Source organism: Rhizoctonia solani, chromosome 13 (genome assembly GCF_016906535.1).
Source record: "Rhizoctonia solani chromosome 13, complete sequence".
Classification (NCBI taxonomy): domain Eukaryota; kingdom Fungi; phylum Basidiomycota; class Agaricomycetes; order Cantharellales; family Ceratobasidiaceae; genus Rhizoctonia; species Rhizoctonia solani.
In genome coordinates, this window is record NC_057382.1 from 776,490 (window position 1) to 800,709 (window position 24,220).

Here is a 24,220-nt window from a genome sequence, read left to right on the forward strand (position 1 = left end):
AAGTACCAGATAAGGACTTGGCCAAGAAGATAATGAGACAAGGCTAATATACAACAAATCTAGGATATCCCCCCAAATTCACTAGGTAGCCATACCATACAGAAAGCAGGTAGCAGGTTCATACTTGTCTAGAATGTAGCTAGCACAGACCTAAGTACTCACACAAAGTTTGAATCCAAGAGCTGAGAAACTGAAAATATGAGAGACCATGCACCATAAAAGTCTGCATTCATACATGATCTTAATAGGAAATTAACCAAAATTCTATAACTGAACTATTGAATGGTCTCTCATATTTTCAGTTTCTCAGCTCATGGATTCAAACTTTGTGTGAGTACTTAGGTCTGTGCTAGCTACATTCTAGACAAGTATGAACCTGCTACCTGCTTTCTGTATGGTATGGCTACCTAGTGAATTTGGGGGGATATCCTAGATTTGTTGTATATTAGCCTTGTCTCATTATCTTCTTGGCCAAGTCCTTATCTGGTACTTTTAGTATAGTCACCATACCATCAAAAGTGCACTGATAGCTTATGCCCTTCACTGGCTTCCTGAGTCTGGAGTATCATACAAAATAGGGGGGGGGAATCTCATTTGTACAATCTATGTCCATATCACATTTATTTATAGATTTTATCTTCTCATATCTTGTATATGTTGCTATATCATATACTAGAAGCATTTCACATATTTTTAACTATCAAAATCAGCCCAGAAATGGTCAAGATAGACCAAAATCTTTGAGGCATGGGGAAGTTGGTAAGCATTTGCAAATCAAATGCAACACCAAGCACAAAACACAAGGGTGCTCCCATGCATAGACACTTTCAATCTCTAAGACATTTTGTACTTAGAGTCTGATAATATGTGTCTAGACTTTCAACTAATACATCTATGTCAATATCTCAACTGTTCCCAGTGTGCACACATTTTTGTGGAATGCAATCACATGTTGCATTTGAGTTGCATGCAACTGTATATACCCAAGGGTTAGCTAATTATAAATAGATAAGATGTGAGAAAAGGAATCAAGGTATGTGATAAGAACCATGCTGCAGGCTGTGCAGAAGTGTGTTTGATATCTAAGCACTCTTGTCACAGCATCTTGGCAGGTCTTGCTGCAGCATCTTGGCTTGGTAAGTGCCAAGATCACATGACTCACAAAGTGAAGATATGGAGTCTGTAAAAAATAGTAAAAATGATAGAAGAAGTAGAGGAATCTGGTGGTATTGTTTGTTAGGTTGCAACATTTTCCCCCCTTTAAAGGCTCTTGGCAGAGTCACAAGCCTTTTTGACTCTTGCTTGGTTAAAATGCCTGATCTCATCTTTTTAGTTTTCCATAAGTGCTTCAGGTTCCCAGAAATTATCTTCTGGGCCATCCCTTCCATTTGACCAGGTAAAATCATTTTCCTTTTTGCCTTTTTGAGTCAATAAAATGTTTGACTTCAAATTCTTCTTCTCCTCCAATTGTCTTGGGTGTAGGGTGTTCCAGAAAGGGTTGACTTGGCAATTCATGAGCCTAGGATAACAATCCCATGTAGAAGATGTTGTGGATTCTCAGGGTCTCCAAGGAGCTTTAGGCAGTAGGTGTGGCTTGAAATTCTCTCTGTGACTACAAAGGGACCTAGGTGTTTTGGGTCTATTTTGAAACAGTTTGTGCAGAGTTGAATGTTTTTTCTGTCTAACCAGACTTTTTTGCCTATTGAGAATTGTTATAAACAGAGGAAAATAGAACTAGCCAGAATTGAACCAGCTTGACCACTAAGCCATAGAGCCCTATTATTCCTCTGCTGACAACCCATGATTACACCTGCTACCCCCCAAATTTGGGCTTGGGCCAGCATGCAACCACTTGTACTGGTCATGTGACCATGCCCAGGACACAATCCTTTGCTGACACTGTCTTTCATGTGGGGATGAAATGGCCAGGTTTAGAGAAGGAATCAATGACTACTAGGATGGTGTGGTAGCCTGTTACACCCTCTTAACTTATAGCACCAAAGTTACACCATTTTTCTATTATTGTTAGTATTTTTCCAAACTCTGTATCTTTAGTTTTTCAATCATGTGATCTTGGTGCTTATTATGCTGCAATGCCATGTCAAAATGCTGTGCCAAGGGCACTTACCACAAATCCATGCTTCTGTACAGCCTGCAGCACACTTTTCTTTCACACAGACACTTCTTTTCTCACATGCACAGACCATATGTAGATAGTTCCTTTTCTTACACTGAGCAGCAAAAGTATTGCAGGTCAGGAGAGGTCAAAAATTTATCTCCATTGCTGAGCATCCAATCAGTGAATCCCATCCAAATTATACTGACACATGTTGTTATGGATATGACATTTCTTCCATAATCTGTACTTATTTTATTAATTACACAAGCAATCCTACAGTAAATAAAATATGATAAAGATGCAAACTAAGGTTTTCAAGGTCCCTCTATTCAATTGCAACCTTCACAAAACCTATAAACCTCAGGAATACCCTAAATATGCAATGCCTTTTGCATATATGCTGTTTTCTCACTCATTTAAATATATATAAATTCAGCTGAGGAGATAAACAGTAATAAGTGATATTTCTCCTGTTTGTAGTATTTATTATACAAGATTCCATCTTGTGGCTACACACAGAAATATTCAGGGTCCCCCCTGTTGCATAGGCAAGTGCTCCAGCGCTTAATCAGCGCTTAAGCACCAATGCACTAAATGCGCCTTTTCTCCACCACCCAGGCATCTCACACTGCTAAGTCACTTGTGCTTAGGTGCGCCTGTTTGTGCGCTCCAGAATGCTGGGTCAAACACGCAAAATGGACAACATTTGGCAGAGTTATGCCCTATTTACTGTAAGTACCCAATACAGTGGTATTATACCTTTGGGACTGTTTACTCCAAGGATGAAACACTTAGCCTTGGGACATCTAAGGACCCACACAGGTAAACACTGCCTTGGGGCAAATATTATGATCTGTTATTTGTTTACTATGTACCAAAGTATTGGCTCCCTCAAGTGTTTCAGTTGCCACATGTACCTCCTGTACCCCCTCTTGGTATCAATCATGTATATACTTGTTTGTGCACCTTCTCAGGGTATAAAAGGACCCTGTGAAGACGCTTCTAATGCATCCTACTTTTATCCTACTTTTACTCTCATATATTCACATATACACACAAGCCTTTATGTCACAACCAAGAGTGAGATGATTGCCTAAGAGATGTTGAGATGATTCACACAGATGAGAGAGTGGGAAATTGACAAGGTGAATTGTTCTTGGGGTTTCCAAGGCAATTCACAGTCTTCTTTTATAACAAAGTGGAAAAGGGGTAGATACAATGAGAAGGGATGGTGTCCGGGCCGCATAACTTGGAAGCAAGATAGAGCATATGGCTCAGAAGCTCTACACATTGAACCGGACCAGTGCGCAGCAAGATAAGCAAGATAGAAGCACTTAGAGCAGAATAAGTCCGGGCTAAGTGCAAGAAGGGAAGAAGGAAGAGGGAAGAATACAAACATGGAAGATAGGAACTATGCAAACAGATCAGATGGATACAGATGAGTCCCCCAACAAATACACTGGGGGAGGAAGGAGGTGACAGGCAGCACATAATCATGTCAGGAGGTAAGGCTCATGACATTGCCCCCCTCAAAAGCCCTTAGGCAGAGACAAAGGGCTGCTTACATCCACTCAGAACAATCAATAGCTAGTAACTCCTCAAAACTAAACAGCTCCTCATTTTCCCTGCCTTCAAATGTTTCCACATTCCTTCTTATCTCCTCATTGCTCCATCCTAGGTAGTTCTGAGGCTCCCATTGTGTTTCTCTCACTGGGGACAAGTACCCTGGGGTCCAGCAAGTGTCTGGCGTGCTGGAGAATAGGGGGAAGGGCAAGGGTGCTGGTGCATGTGCTTCTGTTGGCCTGGGAGTGTCTGGGCATGCTGGAGGGGTCATTGGCGTTGCTGGCCTGCTTGTGTAGGCTGGTGGGTCCGCTGGGTAAAGCAGAATGAGGTTCTGCATCGCCTGGGTCAGCTCTCTTGCAGATGGAGGTGTGGAGACTGTAGGGGGTGGGGTAGCAAACCCATGGCGATGCCATTGTGCCAGATCCCTGAAAGCACCTGGATGGGAGGCAATGAAGTGCCACCAGCGGTATACTCGCTTTCCATACAGTGTATCTGGTCCTTCTTCTCCCCTGGGGTCGAGCCAATAGAGGAATCCCCACTTGGGGTGCTTGTACATGTTGCGCTTGAAGAACCTGACCTTGTTGCGACTGCTGGCGCTCATTAGAGCGTGAATTATGTTGGCAGAGCTGTCTAGGTGTGCTCTCATCTCCTCTGGGCTGTTCATGATGTAGCAATCAATGTTCAGGCAAGGGTTGTAGGCCAAGGCGTCGATGGAGCTGAAGATGGGCATGCTGGGATAGTGGGGAGCGCAAAAAGAGTTTAGCAGGGCGAGTTTTGGCAGTGAGAGCTTGTAAAGTGACAAAGCAGGCAGTTTTTGACTTGTTGAGTTGCTTGACTATCTTGCCTCTTTTAACTCTGCGCGCATTTGCAGGGATGGCGTTGTTGGCAGCTGGGGCATCTGGATAATTAGCAAAGAAGTTGCGCAATTTGTCCTTGCAATGTTGTAGATCCTTGGCTGGTTCCCATGTGTCCTCATGGGGCGCATATCCTTTCCATCTCACCCTGTACTTCCAGATTCCGTCTTCTGCTGCCCAATCTACAAATCTGTCTACTTCGTACTCTTCTTCTCCTTCTGCTGTGATTACAGGCGGCGGAGGAGTGAATGTGCAATCAAACTCTGTGTCTTGTTTGAAAGCAGACAATAGGCTGACATGGAACACATCATGAATTCTCATGGTCTCAGGGAGAGCCAGGCAATAGGCGTGAGAGCCCACTCTTTCTATGACAGGGAAGGGGCCATATTGTTTGTGGTCTAGCTTTTTATTGGGGCGCTGCGACGTGATATTGGAAGCCAGAAGCCAAACTTTGTCTCCTGGTTGAAATTCAGGAGGTGATTTCCCTGTGTCTGCCTGTTTGTAGCGCTCCTGAGCCCATTTGATTGATGCCTGTACTTCCTGAATAGTCTCAGCCAGTTGCTTGGCTCTGTCATCTGCAATAGGTGATCCAGTGGGTTCCAGGAGTGGTGAAATGACAGGAGAACGTCCATACACAATCTCAAAGGGCGATTTGCCTGTTGCTTTGCTTCTGGCATTGTTGTGAGCAAATTCAGCCAGTGGAAGCCAATCAACCCAATCAGACTGTCTATGATTAATGAAGGGACGTAGGTAAGCCTCTAGCCATTGGTTCTTGATCTCAGTTTGTCCATCAGATTGTGGGTGATAAGCAGTAGAGAAACTAGGAGTGATTTGCAGAGATTTGTAGAGTGCTTTGAGGAACTTGGAGTTGAATGTAGTCCCTCTGTCAGACACAGTGCGCTTGGGAGTCCCATGTAGCTTCCAGACATGCTCCAAGAACATCTGAGCTACATCCTCAGCAGTAGCAGTTTCTTTGCAGGGAACCAGGTGCATCATCTTTGAGAAACGGTCTACAACCACCAGAATGCTGTCATATCCCTTACACTTGGGAAACTTGACAATGAAATCATATGAGATATCTTCCCAGGGACCTGCAGGGACAGAAAGTGGGTTGAGAGCATAGTTGTGTAAATGCCCCTTGCTTCTTTGGCAAATTTCACAAGTTTCAACATAGCAATTGACTTGGAATTTCATTGCTGGCCAGTAGTAGTGACAACTGATTAACTCTAGAGTTTGTGCTCTTCCTTGGTGACCAGAAGCAGGAGAATCATGGAAGTGAGATAAGAGTTGCTGTTTGATCTCAGGTTCATCTGGCACAACTATTCTTCCTTGATACAAAAGTAGACCCTTCTGAATTGTATAGTCCTTGAACTTCTGTGCAACGCTGTGGGGCATGGATTTGGGGTCTGATACAGCTAGCAAGATTGTGTCAAGACTAGGGTCTTCCTGGGTAGCTTCCTTGATTTGATCCAACAAGGACGAATCTATGTGTGCTGAAAATGCCTCAAAATGAGATTCTGGGATCATAATTTGTGGAGCTGGTTCTAAGTCCATGTGATCTGATTGTCTTGACAGGGCGTCAGGTTTCTGTGACTGTTTCCCAGGCCGGTAAGCAATGACAAAGTTGTAAGACGCCAGCATGAGATGCCAGCGCGCATGACGCCTGTTGAAGGTTCTAGCTGATTTCCAGTACTCCAGATTCTTGTGATCAGTAAACACAGTGATTGGCTGCTCAGTTCCTTCCAGAAAGATTCTCCAGTGCTCAAATGCTCAAATGATAGCCAGTAGTTCCTTGTCATGCATGTCATAGTTCAGCTCAGCAGGTGAAAAGCTGGCTGACATGAATGCAACAGGATGTAGATGACCATCTTCCATTCTCTGAGATAGTACAGCACCCATGGCTGCTCCAGAAGCGTCTGTTTCCAAGGTGTAAGGTTTAGATTCATCAGGGTGAACTAGAACAGGCTCCTTGCAAATCTCAGCCTTGATTGCGTCAAATGCAGCCTTCTGTTCTTCTTGCCAAATCCATGGTTGCTCCTTCTGAGTAAGGTTATTCAGAGGACGTGCTAAGCGAGAGAAGTTGGGAACAAAACAACGGTAGAAGTTTGCAAAGCCTAGGAATGATTGCACTTGTTTCACATTTTGGGGTTCAGGCCAGTCCATGATTGCTTGCACCTTGTCTTTCTCCATGGAAATGCCCTCAGGGGTAATCACAAGCCCAATGTAGGTGACTTCTGTGACAAAGAAGTAGCATTTGGCAGGGTTGCAGAATAGATTATGCTTCAATAGGCGAGATAAGACTTCCTTGACATGTTCCACATGCTCTTCTCTTGAGTTTGAGAAGATCAAGATGTCATCCAAATACACAACCACAGAGATGTCAAGTAAATCACGGAATATATTGTTCATGAAGCGCATGAACACAGCTGGGGCGTTGCTAAGGCCAAATTGCATGACTGTGGGAGCAAAGTGACCAAGGGCAGTGCAAAATGCAGCCTTCCATTCATCTCCTTCTTTGATTCTGATGTTGTGATATCCATTCCTCAAATCCAGCTTTGTGAAGATCTTAGCATGGCGCAATTTCTCAATTAGCTTGTCCTGTTGGGGTAGCGCATATCTGTCCTTGATTGTGATGGCATTTAGCCGGCAATAGTCCACCACTAAGCAAAGCCTGCCATCAGCCCTTTTTACAAATATCACTGGAGCTCCTGCTGGTGAGGTGGTTGGCACAATCTTTCCAGCTGCAAGTTCTGAGTCAATGTGTTCCTTGAGTGCTTCTCTCTCTGCAGGGGTCATGGAATAGATTGGGCCATAGGGAGGCTGTTTGTCCTCTTCCAAGTCAATAGCAATGTCGTAGGGGCAATGTTCTGGCAGTGTGGTAAAGAACTCTTCACTGAACACTTTCTGGAACTCCTGAAATTCAACAGGGAGGTTCTGGGGCTCAGGGTTGATGCTGCCAGTTTGTGCTTCTGTAGCTAAGCGGAGTGAAACTTTCATGGTGGTCCAATCAATGTCTGGATTAGCCAATCTGAGCCATGGGGTTCCAAGGATAAGGTTTCTGTTTCCAAGGGGAAGAGCATAGAAGATGGCGGAAAATCGCCTGTTTTGAGAGCTAAAGATTAAGCAAGCCTTGAAGCGGATAGGGTTGCGGATTTGTTTGCCATTAATGCCAATGACAGAGCGTGGGGAGTCCAATTCAATGAGTGGAATGTTGTGAGAACGGGCAAATTGGGAATCAATGAAGTTAGCAGAAGATCCAGAATCAATTAGAGCGGTTTGAGTGTCTGTGATTCCTTCTATGTCTATAGTGAGCAGTGGTGATCTATTGGTTTGCAGGGCTGCACAAAACAAGGGTTCTATAGACATTGAGGAAGATTTAGGAAGCCTAGACACAGGGCAAGACTTCCTCAGACTTTTCCCGCTTGGGGAAGCAATTCCAGCTCTTCTACTTCTGCAGCCTTTCCTGATTCAGGCTTAGAGCGTTCTATTGTTTTGAGGCGCCATCCATTCTTGCAGTCCTCCCATTTGTGAGACTTCTCCCCACACTTGGAACATTCTCCAGCGTTTCTTCTTGCTTCCTGAATCTTCTTGGAGACAAAATTGCTAGAGCGCCCCTGAGCTGGGTGCTGTGGTGAGCTGGTGCTGCTGTTGCTATCTTTTCTTAGCTCCTTGTGTGCTTCAAACAGCGTGTCATCAATTAGACAGGCAGTAGAAATGAATTCGTCCAGCGTAGTGATGTTCTTGTGCAGGGTGTACTCAATCAGCTTGCTTCTGACTTCTGCCTTGAGCCCCTGTTGGAAGGAGGCAATGAGGGCGGGGTCTGACCATTCTAGCTTGCTGGCTATGATTCTAAACTCTGTGGCATAATTGCTTGCTGATTTCAGCTGCTTGAGCTCACGCAGGCGTCGTTCTGCAATTTGTGCTGCTGCTGGGTCGCTCCAGTTGCGCAAGAATGCTGCTTCAAAGGTATTCCAGGATTCCAAGGTTGGCTTGTCATCCCCATTCAGCAGCTTCTCTAGATAGATCTGTCCCCACTTCTTGGGTTGTCCATCTTTTAGGTTCATGAGGACAAAGGAGATTCGACTGTGATCAGAAGGGAATGAGGAAGCATTACTAAGGAAATAGGTTTGCAATCCAGGATAAATGATTTGGCTGCAGGGCCTTTCTTGCCATCATACTTTTCAGGAGCAGGGATTTTGGATTTCGCTTGGGCTGGGCCAGGAGTTTGGGACAGTCCCCTGAAGGTGCTCTGCAGTGGGACAGATAAGGCTCTGCCCATGATGGTAGCAATGTTGTGTAACGTTCTTGCCTCCTTTTCTTCATTTGTTTCTCCTGGTTGTGCTGATAGATATCCTTTGCTTAGGGGATTACTTGTTGCTGCTTGGGATGTGTTTGGGAGATCTACAGGTGTTGGCCTGATGTAAGGCTGCTCTGGATTGTGGTCAAGGTGTTCCTGGGTGTGTGGGATTGCCCAGGAGGTGTTTGGGGTTGCTTTAGGTGGTTCTGGTGACTCCAATTTGACCCTTTTTCCTTTTGGGTCAGGCTCATCCTTGATAGGGACTAAGAAGTCCCTGTTGCCTGAGCTGCCTGAGCCAGAAGGGGCCTTGGGGGTGTTGTCTATGACTGTGAAGACTCTTCTGGGAGGTGTGTGTGGATCTGTGTTGCTGGGGGCAGTCAGAAGGCGCTGAATTGTGCTCTCTACTGCTTGTGTCACATCCTGCAACATGGTTTGTTTCCAAGCATCTAGATGGCTGATAAGATGGCCTGTGTTCTTCTCCAGGAGTCTGTGGAGCGCTGGAGGTTGTGATCTGCTGCTGGCATTGTTGCCTATGAGATATCTGTGTAGGTGATCGAGTTTTGTAGCATCCTCTTGCTGCCAGAGGATTTCTGGATGGAGTTCAACCCTTGTGCAACTTGTAGGTGCGTCAGAAGGTCCTTCTAGTGTGGCTGGAGTTATAAGAGGGGATGCCTGCCTTGATGCAAGTGAGGCCATTGATGATTTGCGTGATCTGGCGTCTGCCATAGCGTCTGATGCGAACTATACGCAATCTGAGGGGTGTATTGAGGTAAAAAGTTCAGGTCTTTCTGAATCAATGTAAGGATAGCCTAGTTGGCGGTGTGCAATAACCCAGTGCGCTCTGTGGCAAGGGAAAAGAGAACTGTAAGAAGTAAAGGTGGGGATGAGGACCTGAGTGATGTCCAGGTTGATAAATTGGCTACAGCCAGGAAAGAACAATTCACAATGTCACAACCAAGAGTGAGATGATTGCCTAAGAGATGTTGAGATGATTCACACAGATGAGAGAGTGGGAAATTGACAAGGTGAATTGTTCTTGGGGTTTCCAAGGCAATTCACAGTCTTCTTTTATAACAAAGTGGAAAAGGGGTAGATACAATGAGAAGGGATGGTGTCCGGGCCGTATAACTTGGAAGCAAGATAGAGCATATGGCTCAGAAGCTCTACACATTGAACCGGACCAGTGCGCAGCAAGATAAGCAAGATAGAAGCACTTAGAGCAGAATAAGTCCGGGCTAAGTGCAAGAAGGGAAGAAGGAAGAGGGAAGAATACAAACATGGAAGATAGGAACTATGCAAACAGATCAGATGGATACAGATGAGTCCCCCAACAAATACACTGGGGGAAGGAGGTGACAGGCAGCACATAATCATGTCAGGAGGTAAGGCTCATGACACTTTAACAGCTTATCTGCACATTTACTTTAGTGATTGACTCACTGTAAATAGCATAGGAGGTTATTTGGCGCACTAAGACCATAGGCCAGTCCCAACAGACACAGGGTAACCTATTAGTGTACTTACTGCAACCCTGTGCCCCTTGACTGTCACAGTAGTTGAGTTCAACATTGAGTATAGTGCAACAATACTGTAAGGACTGTTGTGATTGAGTGATAGTGTTTCAATCCACCATACCACCCATATTGTAGATAGCTTTATCTACAAGATCTCATAAATCCTAGATATATTTTAGGTAAACCCCATAAGTCTTAAGTCTTACTTAAGCATATATAAGTCCTATACTTATTAGGCAAATCCTATAAATCCTGTACATTAGTCAGGTAACCCTCTTACCTAAGGTACTATCCCAGAGACCTTAAGTATACATACCCTCAGTCACTTAGGCTTAAGTAACATTAGTCTAAGGTACTATACATAACCAACCACCTGCACTTGATAGTTGGTAGACTATTTGTTAGGAGTTGTTATTCCTGATAACCTAGCCTATATTGTGCATATATTCTGTGCATATCTTCTGATTCTTACTATTAGCTCTTAGTTATTCTCATACATTTTGTATATAGTAGTTCTTTCTTACTCCTGTACTTACACAACCCTTAACAATACCCCTGTTGCCTTCCAACATTTCATGAATGACCTCTTCAGGGATCTGATTGACATGACTGTGGTCATATATCTTGACAATATTCTCTTCTTCTCAGAAGATCCCCAGGACCACCCTCATCATGTCCAACAAGTAGTATCAAGATTGATGAAGAATCAGCTATTCAGCAAGCTCTCAAATGTCATTTCCACATCACTACCATGGACTATCTAGACATTGTCATCTCCCCTGCAGGATTTCTCATGGATCAAAAGAAGGTTGAAGCAGTTACATCATGGTCAACTCCCAAAACAATCAAACAGGTCCAGGCCTTCCTGGGGTTTGTTAATTACCTGAGACAACTCATTTCAATTTCAGTTTGGTAGCATGCCCCCTTCACAACCTCACCAAGAAGGAAACAGTATGGTCCTGGGATCCCTCAGAAGAAACATTGTTTCAGGAGCTAAAAGAGCTGGTGACCAGAAGTTGTTGTATGCCAACTGTAAGGTTGGGTACATGCTGGTAGGTGAGCATGTATGGCCATACTAAACACTGTGAACAACTACCTAAAGGCTAACTGCTGCTGAATAAACTGCTTAAGGCAGTGCTAGGCTGTCTAACTATGGTGTGGGAGGGCCTCAGGCCAGTGGAGGAGGGGGTGACTACTGGACTAATGATCAGTTAAGGGTCTTATGGACTCAACTCTACTGCTGACTACTGGTAGCTGTCTGTGATGATAGACAAGGTAAAATTGACTTGGTGACTCCAAGCAATTTCCCTGCTGTATATATACACTGAGGAAACTATTTACAAATTGAGAGTCTATGGGAGAAAGAAGTTGTGTGAGAAAAGAGAAGCATGCTGTGGGCTGCACAGAAGCATGGATTGAAGGTAAGCACCCTTGGCAGAGCATCTTGGCAGGTCTTGGTGTGGCATCTTGACTTGGTAAGTGCCAAGATCATGTGACTGAACAAGTGAAGGTAACAAGTTTGTAAAAAATACTAAACATAATAGAAAAAGTAGGAGAATCTGGTGGTATATTTTGTTAGGGTGTAACAGAAGTCTAGTACTCATCCACTTGGATACAAGCCTGCTGTGTCCTAGATGTCTGTAAGGATGCCAAGGGGGTTCTGATAAGAGTTGTGTAAGTACAGGAGTAAGAAAGAACTACTATACAAAATGTATATGAGAATAACTAAGAGCTAATAGTAAGAATCAGAAGATATGCACAGAATATATGCACAATATAGGCTAGGTTATCAGGAATAACAACTCCTAACAAATAGTCTACCAACTATCAAGTGCAGGTGGTTGGTTATGTATAGTACCTTAGACTAATGTTACTTAAGCCTAAGTGACTGAGGGTATGTATACTTAAGGTCTCTGGGATAGTACCTTAGGTAAGAGGGTTACCTGACTAATGTACAGGATTTATAGGATTTGCCTAATAAGTATAGGACTTATATATGCTTAAGTAAGACTTAAGACTTATGGGGTTTACCTAAAATATATCTAGGATTTATGAGATCTTGTAGATAAAGCTATCTACAATATGGGTGGTATGGTGGATTGAAACACTATCACTCAATCACAACAGTCCTTACAGTATTGTTGCACTATACTCAATGTTGAACTCAACTACTGTGACAGTCAAGGGGCACAGGGTTGCAGTAAGTACACTAATAGGTTACCCTGTGTCTGTTGGGACTGGCCTATGGTCTTAGTGCGCCAAATAACCTCCTATGCTATTTACAGTGAGTCAATCACTAAAGTAAATGTGCAGATAAGCTGTTAAAGGCTTGTGTGTATATGTGAATATATGAGAGTAAAAGTAGGATAAAAGTAGGATGCATTAGAAGCGTCTTCACAGGGTCCTTTTATACCCTGAGAAGGTGCACAAACAAGTATATACATGATTGATACCAAGAGGGGGTACAGGAGGTACATGCAGCAACTGAAACACTTGAGGGAGCCAATACTTTGGTACATAGTAAACAAATAACAGATCATAATATTTGCCCCAAGGCAGTGTTTACCTGTGTGGGTCCTTAGATGTCCCAAGGCTAAGTGTTTCATCCTTGGAGTAAACAGTCCCAAAGGTATAATACCACTGTATTGGGTACTTACAGTAAATAGGGCATAACTCTGCCAAATGTTGTCCATTTTGCGTGTTTGACCCAGCATTCTGGAGCGCACAAACAGGCGCACCTAAGCACAAGTGACTTAGCAGTGTGAGATGCCTGGGTGGTGGAGAAAAGGCGCATTTAGTGCATTGGTGCTTAAGCGCTGATTAAGCGCTGGAGCACTTGCCTATGCAACAGGGGGGACCCTGAATATTTCTGTGTGTAGCCACAAGATGGAATCTTGTATAATAAATACTACAAACAGGAGAAATATCACTTATTACTGTTTATCTCCTCAGCTGAATTTATATATATTTAAATGAGTGAGAAAACAGCATATATGCAAAAGGCATTGCATATTTAGGGTATTCCTGAGGTTTATGGGTTTTGTGAAGGTTGCAATTGAATAGAGGGACCTTGAAAACCTTAGTTTGCATCTTTATCATATTTTATTTACTGTAGGATTGCTTGTGTAATTAATAAAATAAGTACAGATTATGGAAGAAATGTCATATCCATAACAGGTATTGTTTAATCCAAATGGCATCACTAGGTATTTGAACAAGCTGTATTTGGTTCTAAAAGCCATTTTCCATTCATCCCCTTCTCTTATGCATATGTTATTATAGCCCCAGCAGAGATCCAATTTGGTAAAGATTCTGGCATGTTGTAGTTTTGCCATGAGATTGTTCTGCCATGGTAGGGGGTAAACATTTATGAGGGTGACATCATTCAGTTTTCTGTAGTCCACAACCAACCAAAGGGAACCATCTACCTTTTTGACAAACATTACTGGCCCTCCAGTAGGTGAGGTGCTAGGCCTGATCTTGCCCATGGCTAGTTCCTCATCTATATGAAGTTTAAGTGTTTTTGATTTGGCATCAGTCATTCCATAGATGGGTCTTGGTGACAGCTTGGCATTGGGAATTAAGTCAATGGCTATGTCATATTCCCTTTGAGGGGGAAAAGCCTTGAATTCCTCTTCTCCAAAGACCCTGGAGAATTTGTGATAGTGGGGTGGTAGACCATCCAAAGGATTCTTATCAGCTTCTTCTGATTCAATCTGGACTTGCTCTGGGAAAGCAATTGTGCCTTGATGCCAACCTATCAGGGGGGATTTTTGGGAGAGCCAGGTCCTGCCTAATATGGCTGGGGTGTCCCCAATGGGACAAACTAGGAATGGAATGGGATTGGCCATTGGCCAAGATGGCAAGTTGGACCTGGTGCCAAATGCAACCAGTCTGGGAGATAGTACCATCTAACATTCTTGTTACTTGTGGGTTTTTGAGTAGGGTTTTTGGAACTTTGAATTTTTTGACAATGGAGGGAGATATGAAATTCAAAGTAGCTCTAGAATCTATGAGGGTCCTAATTGGTTCCACTGGGTAGCTATGCATGATTAGTTCTAAATAGAGCAGTGGTTTTTTATTTGAGTCCTGAGCAAAAGATACAAATTCAAAACTAGAAATGGAGTCATGCACATCTAAAACAGGGGTCAAGGTTTTGGCAGTAATCCTCAACCTTATTCTTTTCCCAACTTGTCCTCAGCCACCTTGGTGGTCTCCTTGATGGTGGCCTTCCATCTGTAAGGGCATTGCTTGATCCCATGGCTCTTCTGACCACATTTGACACATAGGCCTGATGCCCATTGGCAATCCCTTTCCTCCAGGGTGACATAGTTGGGGTCCTCCAATAGGTGGACCTGATGAGTGGTAGTAGTGGATGTGGAAGTGGTTGAAGTGCCCAGGGTTTCAGCCTTTTTTGGGCAGTTCTCTTTGTTTTCACAGCATGTGTTACCAATTTTGATTGCCACAGCAAAAACAGTCTCCAGTTCCTTGGGGATGTTGTCTTTTGTGGATAGGAGTTCCTTAACTATCTGATGAAGGCCATGTGTGAACTGGGCAATATATGCCTCCTTGTTCCAATCTAATTCTGCTACAAGGTTGCAGAATTCTGTGTGTCCTGGACACAGTCACATGACCAGTACAAGTGGTTGCATGCTGGCCCAAGCCCAAATTTGGGGGGTAGCAGGTGTAATCATGGGTTGTCAGCAGAGGAATAATAGGGCTCTATGGCTTAGTGGTCAAGCTGGTTCAATTCCGGCTAGTTCTATTTTCCTCTGTTTATGACACTGTGATGTATTCTGCTGTGGAGGCCATTTGGGTGAGGGAGGCAATTTTACATGCTGCAGCTTGCTTGGCATCTGGATTAGCAAAGGCTTCCTTAAATTGAGCTCCCAGGGCTTGGATGGTCTTGAGGGTAGACCCTTTTCCCTTAATGATGTTCTTGATAAGCAGGAGGGCCCAATCAGCCACCTTGTCATCCATATGGCAGAGTATACGTACTACCATCTGCTCTTCCTTGTCAAATTGGTGGCAATGTAGGGCCACCCAGAGGAGCATCCTGTCTAGCCATTGTGTGGCCTTCCATCCCCTTGTGTCCCCCTTGTAAGGATTGGGGAGTTCCATCTAGGGACATTTGTACTGGACTCCTTGGCAAATGGGGTAAGGGACATTAAACCCCTAGACATTGTGCAAGGCTCCTTCTTGATCCTTCTTGGCTGCTCATCCTCTGTGTCTGAGTTGTAGGTTCTGGATCTTCTGATGGGCTGGAAGGGGTCTGCAAGGCCAGGCCTAACCATTCTTGGAGTGTTGGCTTGGACCCCTTGTTGATTTGGAGGGGTGGTAGGCCCAGCTGTTGGTCCAGGCTTTGCTTGATCCTTGTTGGACACAAAGTCATTGGTTTCTTTGCATAAGGCAAGGAGCTGTGTGATGTGCTTGCCCTGGGTTTTGACTGGGTCCTGGTAGCCACAAGATAGAATCTTGTACAATGAATACTACAAGCAGGAGAAATATTACTTATTACTGTTTATCTACTCAGCTGAATATATATATTTAAATGAGTGAGAAAACAGCATATATGCAAAAGATACAGCATATTGAGGGTATTCCTGAGAGTTATAGGTTCTGCAAAGGTTGCAATTGGATAGAGGGACCTTGAAAACCCTAGTTTGCATCTTTATCTCATTTCATTTACTGTAGTATTACTTGTGTAATTAACAAAATAAGTACACATTATGGAAGAAATGTCATATCCATAACAGTAACCTATTGGTGTACTTACTGCAACCCTGTGCTCCTTGACTGTCACAGTTGTTGAGTTCAACATTGAGTATAGTGCAACAATACTGTTGTAAATTGGGGGAAAAGAGGTTGAGACTCTGGTGCTGAGCAGAGTCTGTGTTGGAGGATTCCCAATTTCCAAGCTAAGTAAAGAAGTAGCTTCTTTAGGGTTCTCTGGGTCTAGCTATCTTGAATACAATCAACTACAGATATATCCTTTCTCAGTGTAAAGTGTCTTAGTAAGTAATTCTGTAAGAGCAAGAGTACTGGCTCAGGTTCCCTTTGGCAGAGATAGTTATGTAATTTTCACTCCTAGTTGCAGGAACTAACTGGTTACTTAGTATATATCCTTCTTTAAGGATGATTGCTTTCTGTTCACTTAACCTAAGAACTCTGTATCAGGTCTACAACCTTTCCACACTATGGGTACTTGGGAGATCCACTTATACAAGTTTAAGTTATTTGAAATCTTGAGGCACAATATATCACACAGTTGAGGGGGGCAAGCCCAAACCCAAGAGTGACAGTCAACAGTAACAGTGAGGTGGAGTAAAGTGGGAAGGCACAGATATGACTAGGATGGAATGTGACTGCTCTTGGGTTGAACTGCAATTAGTTAAAAATAGAAATATCTAAATACATGACTCAGTCTATCAAGAAATGCTTGGCAGCCAATGAGCACTTAGAGTGAGTCATTAGTGTGAGTCATTCTGGTGGCAAGCAGAATGACTCATAAGCAGGATTTGCAGTGCCACTAGAAATTACCAGATAAGAAGAATCTTAGTAATCTCATGAGAGGTATGACTCAACTAAGCTAGGAATAAGGTTCATTTACCAAGTTAGAGCTAGTCATGTGATGAGCTAGATGTAAGATATAAATATAATGATTAGTAAGGTACTTGAGCCACATAGATAGAGTCTTGTGAAGCTAATATCTCCATGAGATCTTATCGTATGAGCACGTGACAGGCAGCGTTAGAACGAGCGAAAAGAGCTCTATTGAACAATATGTAACACATACAGTCAATATGAGCGTTACATAGAGTAATGACAGGAATAATGGAAAATAAGAGACAAATGACCATTAAATCAGAAAGTCAGATATATACAGATTATTGTGGATGGTGAGCTGTGAATGAAATATTGTGTGATACATAACAAATACTGTAAGGACTGTTGTGATTAAGTGATAGTGTTTCTATCCATCATACCCCCTATATTGTAGATAGCTTTATCTACAGCAAGCCTTACTGACCTGTTGTACCTCTGGGATTCAACAACAATTCAATAAACTTTCAAGGCACACTAATTTATGACTCTTGAGATTGTATAAAATTAAATTGGTTTTGATAAGTGAGATAGGCATGACAAAATGCAGGGATAATTAAAAAAGGAATAAAGGGAAAACAAAGCAAAAAGGGGGGTAAGACAAAAAGTAAAACATAAGGTCAAAAACAAAGAAGGAATGCTCAGTTAAGGTAATGAATCCCCTAAAGCAGTCTTATACACAATACCCCCATGTAGCAGGTACATATTTACAGCCATACAAAAACATTCAACAAAAACTAAAAGTGTCATTAGCAATAATTAGGTGTAATGAAATAGAGGGGAAAGATCATGGTGTCATGAGACCAAATGACCCTAGTGTCATGGTTTCATGAGGGATCACTGTATGCCATGACACCATGATCTTTCCCCCCTATTTTATTACACCCTTGGCTTTTGCAGAGCATGGGATCTTGTTGTAGACACAGAACAGGAGAAGTGATTTTAGTACATTTTCTTCCTTTAAAGCAAAGTCCAACAAAAAACATTTTCAATTTTGTGACCTGAGTGTGAACCCAGAAGGTGCAGATAATCTAGACCTTGGAGGAACACAGTGCCTTAGTGCTTAACCCATATACCCAACACCTCTGCCATGTTACTAAGCAGTAGCACCATCTCTGCCTCAATCACATGACTGACACAAACTCATAAGTAGGGGTGCTGATGAAGCAGGGTTCTTGTTTGATACAGCATTTGATTTTCTATTGTCAATAGCACTGACTTATAAATGTAGCTAGTGTTACAAAAGTCAATTGAAAAAATCACTTGAGTTATGCAATGTTTTTCCCAATGACTGCTTGTAACTCCAAGTATATAAGGAGGGTGGTCAACCATGCTTGTCCCCAGGTGAATTACCTCTTGTCAACGCCTACAGGCATACACTGGAATCCCATTAAGTAGCATGATGCCTCTTCAATGGCATAGTATAATTATCTTGGTTGTTAATTGTAGTTACACAGGCTGTAAGTGCCAGTCCCTGTGCAGTCCCAAACAATGTCTAGGATAGTGGTTGTGGACACATGCATATACCCAGAATTTATTCCAATCTTCTCAATTTCAAACCACGTAGAACAGACAACATTTTCAATCACATGATCTCAGCACTTATACCACATGCTAACCACCAAGCTACATCTCCTCCTCTGCATACTAAACCTAAAAAGCCACCTTCACCTATGACATCACTGGTGACATGTATACATGAGTAAGGCTGCTGATGGAGCACTCTTTTTATTGGATTAGGTTTTGCATACTCTTGATTTGTAATTGTGTAGCCTCTGTAATATATAAGGAGAGTAATCAACCATGGTAATCCCTGGGTTGATTACCTCTTGTTGACACCTTACTTGCCCAGGCTTTAGGCCTTGTCACTTGGCCACTAAGTAGATAGCTTCCACACTGCCTTAAGTAGGGTGTTCATTGTATGTAGATAGTTTGCCAACACCTTACAGCATATGGTCATTGTTGTATAGTTGCCCCTTGCTGCCTTAAGCAGTTTTACCTTACTCCTGTACTTGCACAGCTGCAAGTGCCAGCACCCATACTGTCCCAGACCATGTCTACAACATTCTATATCATAGATTTGACCCCACATGTACATCAGTAAAAATTACTTCCTACATGGTATTACATATCAGCTATGTAGTACTGGAACACTTGTAGACACCCCTCTTATATAGAGCATATAAGCATTTCATGTAGACTCTATGTAGAGCTATGTGGAAGGGGTCACATGGTAGGTCACATGACTTTGTCACTTCTGCAACCTCTAAGTCCCCCCTAATTCCCTGGTTTAGGTGCCTTCCCCCCCTGAAGCATGGTCACATCCCAGTTATGGGTATTTTATATTATTTAGTCTGTTGAGTGAGCAAGGGATTACATTTGGCTGGCAAGATTAGGAAGTGGGTCAAATTGGAAATTGGGTGCTTTCTGTATATGGTGGATAAAAAAGTTCAATAAACAAAACCTTACTCAAAAATCATCTTGCTCACATAGGGAGATCCTGCATATACCTAGTTTTACCTAGTTGTAGATGATAGCTCTATGTAGAGACACCTTTCTACATGGGGAAACCCTTCCCACTGATGTAGTCACCCACTGTCCTTCTTGATCTTATTTGGGGTTTTAAAATAGTTACAATTTTGATCAGCTTCTGCTGTAATTGGCTTTGTTCTTTCTCTCCACAAAGGTACACCTGGGTATTTTATGGACCATGCCCCTGGGCAAAAAAGACCCCAGAAGTGTTTGATTACAACACAGTACAGCAATGACTAATCAAGTATACCTGAATTTGCAACTGACATGTAGTAGCTTTCTCCTGTGGTTGTTACGCTTAGGACTCTTAATAAAGGTTTTTTGCGTGGTCTCCTGGATCCAAATGAGCATAGGAAAGTCCAAATTGGTGAGTTATTGGCTGAGATAGAGCTGTTTCATCTTGTTTCCCTGCCTTTGTCTTACACTGTGCTTAACACTATCATTTATTGAGTATTATATATGTATAATGCCTTACAGGCTTTCTTAATATAACTTTTGCTCTTTATTTGATTGCTTTGTACACTATACATGCTACATACAACATTTTGTGTCCATGTTGGATCCCCTGACTGCCATACAGACCTGGCGCCTAAGCTGTGCTGGACCCTAGTCAGCTGTCAAAAATGTCTCTGAGGTTAGTCAGCTTTCCCATGGCTTCCCTTGCTTTAATAGATAATATCTTGTCATGAGCCTCACCTCCTGATATGACTTTGTATTGCTTGTCACTTCCTTTCCCCCCCCCCCCCCAGCATTCATCTAGGGAACTCATCTGTATCCATCTCATCTGTTTGCATAGTTCCTATCTTCCCTGTTTATGTTCTTCCCACTTCCTTGTTCCCTTCTTGCACTTAGTCCAGACTTTTCTGTTCTAAGTGCTTCTATCTTGCTTATCTTGCTGCAGACCAGCCTGGTTCACTATGTAGAGCTTCCGAGCCATTTGCTCTATTTTGCTTCCCAGTTGTGCAGCTCAGACACCAACCCTTCTTCTTATACTTACCCCCTTGCACTTTGTTACAAAAAGAAGACTGTGAATTGTCTTGGAAACCCCAAGAACAATTCACCTTGTCAATTTCCCACTCTCTCATCTGTGTGAAACGTCTCATTATCTCACAACAATCATTTCACTCTTGGTTGTGACATTGTGAATTGTTCTTTCCTGGCTGTAGCCAATTTATCAACCTGGACATCACTCAGGTCCTCATCCCCACCTTTACTTCTTACAGTTCTCTTTTCCCTTGCCACAGAGCGCACTGAGTTATTACACTGCCAACTAGGCTACCCTCACATTGATTCAGAAAGACCTGGGCTCTTTTACCTCAATACACCCCTCAGATTGCATGTAGTTTGCATCAGACGCTATGGCAGATGCCAGATCACGCAAATCATCAATGGCCTCACTTGCATTGAGGCAGGCATCCCCTATTATCACCCCAGCCACACTTGAAGGACCTTCCGACGCACCTATAAGTCGCACACAGGTCAAACTCCGTCCAGAAATACTCTGGCAGCAAGAGGATGCTACAAAACTCGATCACCTGCACAGATATCTCATAAGCAACAATGCCAGCAGCAGATCCCAACCCCCAGCACTCCACAGACTACTGGAGAAGAACACAGAGCATCTTATCAGCCATCTAGGCGCTTGGAAACAAACCATGTTGCAGGATGTTACACAAGCAGTAGAGAGCGCAATTCAGCGCCTTCTGACTGCCCCCAGCAGCACAGATCCACACACACCTCCCAGAAGAGTCTTCACAGTCATAGACAACACCCCCAAGGCCCCTTCTGGCTCAGGCAGCTCAGGCAACAAGGACTTCTTAGTCCCTATCAAGGATGAATCTGACCCAAAGGGAAAAGGGGTCAAATTGGAGTCACAAGAGCCTAAAACAACCCTAAACACCTCCCAGACAATCCCACACACCCAGGAACACCTTGACCCCAACCCAGAGCAGCCCTTCACCAGACCAACAGCTGCAGATCTCCCAAGCACACCTCAAGCAGCAACAAGTAGTCCCCTAAGCAAAGAATATCTATCAGCTCAACCAGGACAAACAGATGAAGAAAAGGAGGCAAGAATGCTACACAACATTGCTACCATCATGGTCAGAGCCTTATCTGTCCCACTTCAGAGCACCTTCAGGGGACTGTCCCAAACTCCTGGCCCAGCCCAAGCGAAATCCAAAATCCCTGCTCCTGAGAAGTATGATGGCAAGAAGGGCCCTGCAGCCAAATCATTTATCCTGGATTGCAAAACCTACTTCCTTAGCAATGCTTCCTCATTCCCTTCTGATCACAGTTGAATCTCCTTTGTCCTCATGAACTTAAAGGATGGGCAACCCAAGAAGTGGGGACAGATCTACTTAGAGAAGCTGCTGAATGGGGATGACAAGCCAACCTTGGAATCCTGGAATACCTTTGAAGCAGCATTCTTGCGCAACTGGAGCAATCCAGCAGCAGCACAAATTGCAGAACAACACCTGCATAATCTCAAGCAGCTGAAATGGGCAAGCAACCATGCCACAGAGTTTAGAATCATAGCCAGCAAACTAGAATGGTCAGACCCTGCCCTCATTGCCTCCTTCCGCCAGGGACTCAAGGCAGAAGTCAGAAGCAAGCTGATTGAGTACACCCTGCACAAGAACATCACTGCACTGGATGGGTTTATCTCCACTGCCTGTCTAATTGATGACACGCTGTTTGAAGCACGCAAGGAGCTAAGAAAAGATAGCAACAGCAGCACCAGCTCACCACAACGCCCGGCTCAAGGGCGCTCAAGCAATTTTGTTTCCAAGAAGGTTCAGGAAGCAAGAAGAAACGCTGGAGAATGTTCCAAGTGTGGGGAAAAGTCTCACAAATGGGAGGACTGCAAGAATGGATGGCGCCTCAAAACAATAGAACGCTCTAAGCCTGAATCAGGAAAGGCTGCAGAAGTAGAAGAGCTGGAATCACTTCCCCAAGCGGGAAAAGTCTAAGGAAGTCTTGCCCTGTGTCTAGGCTTCCTGAATCTCCCTCAATGTCTATAGAACCCTTGTTTTGTGCAGCCCTGCAAACCAATAAATCACCACTGCTCACTATAGACATAGAGGGAATCACAGACACTCAAACTGCTCTAATTGATTCTGGATCTTCTGCCAACTTCACTGATCCCCAATTTGCCCATTCTCACAACATTCCACTCACTGAATTGGATTCCCCACGCTCTGTCATTGGCATTGATGGCAAACAAGTCCGCAACCCTATCCGCTTCAAGGCTTGGCTAGTCTTTAGCTCTCAAAACAGGCAATTTTCCGCCATCTTCTATGCTCTTCCGCTTGGAAACAGAAACCTTATCCATGGAACCCCCTGGCTTGAATTGGCTAATCCAGACATTGATTGGACCACCATGAAAGTTTTACTCCGCCTAGCTACAGCACAAGCTGGCAACATCAACCCTGAGCCTCAGAATCTTCCTGTTGAATTCCAGGAGTTCCAGAAAGTTGTCACAACCAAGAGTGAAATGACTGCTGTGAGATAATGAGACCATTCACACAGATGAGAGAGTGGGAAATCAACAAGGTGAATTGTTCTTGGGGTTTCCAAGCCAATTCACAATCTTCTTTTATAACAAAAGTGAAAGGGGGTAAATACAAGGAGAAGGGACAGGGTCCGGGCCGTACAACTTGGAGGCAAGATGGAGCATATGGCTCAGAAGCTTTACACATTGAACCGGGCCGGTGCGCAGCAAGATAAGCGAGATAGAAGCACTTAGAGTGGAATAAGTCCGGGCTAAGTGCATGAAGGGAACAAGGAAGAGGGAAGAACATAAACATGGAAGATAGGAACTATGCAAACAGATGAGATGGATACAGATGAGTCCCCCAGACGAATACACTGGGGGGAGAGAGGAGGTGACAGGCAGCACATAATCATGTCAGGAGGTGAGGCTCATGACATTGCCCCCCCCTCAAAAGCCCTTAGGCAGTGACAAAGGGCTGCTTATATCCATTCAGAACAATCAATAGCTAGTAACTCCTCAAACTAAACAGCTCCTCATTCTCATTGCCATCAAATGTTTCCACATTCCTTCTTATCTCCTCATTGCTCCATCCTAGGTAGCTCTGAGGCTCCCATTGTGTTTCTCTCACTGGGGACAAGTATCCTGGGGCCCAGCAGGTGTCTGGCATGCTGGAGAACAGGGGGAAGGGCAAGGGTGCTGGTACATGCGCCTCTGATGGCCTGGGAGTGTCTGGGCGTGCTGAAGGGGTCACTGGCGTTGCTGGCCTGCTTGTGTAGGCTGGTGGGTCTGCTGGGTAAAGCAGAATGAGGTTCTGCATTGCCTGGGTCAGCTCTCTTGCAGATGGAGGTGTGGAGACTGTAGGGGGTGGGGTAGCAAACCCATGACAATGCCATTGTGCCAGATCCCTGAAAGCACCTGGATGGGAGGCAATGAAGTGCCACCAGCGGTATACTTGCTTTCCATACAGTGTATCTGGTCCTTCTTATCCCCTGGGTCAAGCCAATAGAGGAATCCCCACTTGAGGTGCTTGTACACGCTGCGCTTGAAGAACCTGACCTTGTTGCAACTGCTGGCACTCATCAGAGCGTGAATTATGTTGGCAGAGCTGTCTAGGTGTGCTCTCATCTCCTCTGGGCCGTTCATGATGTAGCAATTGATGTTGAGGCAAGGGTTGTAAGCCAAGGCGTCAATGGAGCTGAAGATGGGCATGCTGGGATAGTGGGGAGCGCAAGAAGAGCTTAG

At 43.9% G+C, this 24,220-nt stretch overlaps 9 protein-coding genes across 9 annotated transcripts; 2 read left to right on the forward strand and 7 right to left on the reverse strand.

Annotated features, from left to right (window-relative positions):
* Window positions 1–3,680: 3,680 nt before the first annotated feature.
* RhiXN_07091 (uncharacterized protein) lies at window positions 3,681–4,283 on the reverse strand (the record flags this gene model as incomplete). The annotated part of the gene is made up of 1 exon (XM_043326907.1): window positions 3,681–4,283. The coding sequence occupies one exon, from the start codon at window positions 4,281–4,283 to the stop codon at window positions 3,681–3,683; it is 603 nt and encodes a 200-aa protein (XP_043185379.1).
* A 73-nt stretch (window positions 4,284–4,356) lies between these two features.
* RhiXN_07092 (Retrotransposable element Tf2 protein) lies at window positions 4,357–6,177 on the reverse strand (the record flags this gene model as incomplete). The annotated part of the gene is made up of 1 exon (XM_043326908.1): window positions 4,357–6,177. One exon carries the CDS (start codon window positions 6,175–6,177, stop codon window positions 4,357–4,359), a length of 1,821 nt encoding a protein of 606 aa, XP_043185380.1.
* A 129-nt stretch (window positions 6,178–6,306) lies between these two features.
* Window positions 6,307–7,902, reverse strand: RhiXN_07093 (Retrotransposable element Tf2 protein; the record flags this gene model as incomplete). Its single annotated transcript, XM_043326909.1, has 1 exon — window positions 6,307–7,902. One exon carries the CDS (start codon window positions 7,900–7,902, stop codon window positions 6,307–6,309), a length of 1,596 nt encoding a protein of 531 aa, XP_043185381.1.
* Window positions 7,903–7,943: 41 nt separating this feature from the next.
* RhiXN_07094 (Retrotransposon-derived protein PEG10) lies at window positions 7,944–9,559 on the reverse strand (the record flags this gene model as incomplete). Its single annotated transcript, XM_043326910.1, has 2 exons — window positions 7,944–8,649; window positions 8,715–9,559. The coding sequence occupies 2 exons, from the start codon at window positions 9,557–9,559 to the stop codon at window positions 7,944–7,946; spliced, it is 1,551 nt and encodes a 516-aa protein (XP_043185382.1).
* Window positions 9,560–13,623: 4,064 nt separating this feature from the next.
* Window positions 13,624–14,397, reverse strand: RhiXN_07095 (uncharacterized protein; the record flags this gene model as incomplete). Its single annotated transcript, XM_043326911.1, has 3 exons — window positions 13,624–13,691; window positions 13,769–14,104; window positions 14,175–14,397. The coding sequence occupies 3 exons, from the start codon at window positions 14,395–14,397 to the stop codon at window positions 13,624–13,626; spliced, it is 627 nt and encodes a 208-aa protein (XP_043185383.1).
* Window positions 14,398–14,522: 125 nt separating this feature from the next.
* RhiXN_07096 (Retrotransposon-derived protein PEG10) lies at window positions 14,523–16,168 on the reverse strand (the record flags this gene model as incomplete). Its single annotated transcript, XM_043326912.1, has 5 exons — window positions 14,523–14,935; window positions 15,183–15,285; window positions 15,346–15,433; window positions 15,490–15,800; window positions 16,124–16,168. 5 exons carry the CDS (start codon window positions 16,166–16,168, stop codon window positions 14,523–14,525), a joined length of 960 nt encoding a protein of 319 aa, XP_043185384.1.
* A 4,672-nt stretch (window positions 16,169–20,840) lies between these two features.
* On the forward strand, window positions 20,841–22,454 carry RhiXN_07097 (Retrotransposon-derived protein PEG10; the record flags this gene model as incomplete). The annotated part of the gene is made up of 2 exons (XM_043326913.1): window positions 20,841–21,777; window positions 21,847–22,454. The coding sequence occupies 2 exons, from the start codon at window positions 20,841–20,843 to the stop codon at window positions 22,452–22,454; spliced, it is 1,545 nt and encodes a 514-aa protein (XP_043185385.1).
* Window positions 22,455–22,495: 41 nt separating this feature from the next.
* RhiXN_07098 (Retrotransposable element Tf2 protein) lies at window positions 22,496–22,996 on the forward strand (the record flags this gene model as incomplete). The annotated part of the gene is made up of 1 exon (XM_043326914.1): window positions 22,496–22,996. One exon carries the CDS (start codon window positions 22,496–22,498, stop codon window positions 22,994–22,996), a length of 501 nt encoding a protein of 166 aa, XP_043185386.1.
* Window positions 22,997–23,483: 487 nt separating this feature from the next.
* On the reverse strand, window positions 23,484–24,187 carry RhiXN_07099 (uncharacterized protein; the record flags this gene model as incomplete). Its single annotated transcript, XM_043326915.1, has 2 exons — window positions 23,484–23,893; window positions 23,944–24,187. 2 exons carry the CDS (start codon window positions 24,185–24,187, stop codon window positions 23,484–23,486), a joined length of 654 nt encoding a protein of 217 aa, XP_043185387.1.
* Window positions 24,188–24,220: the final 33 nt, after the last annotated feature.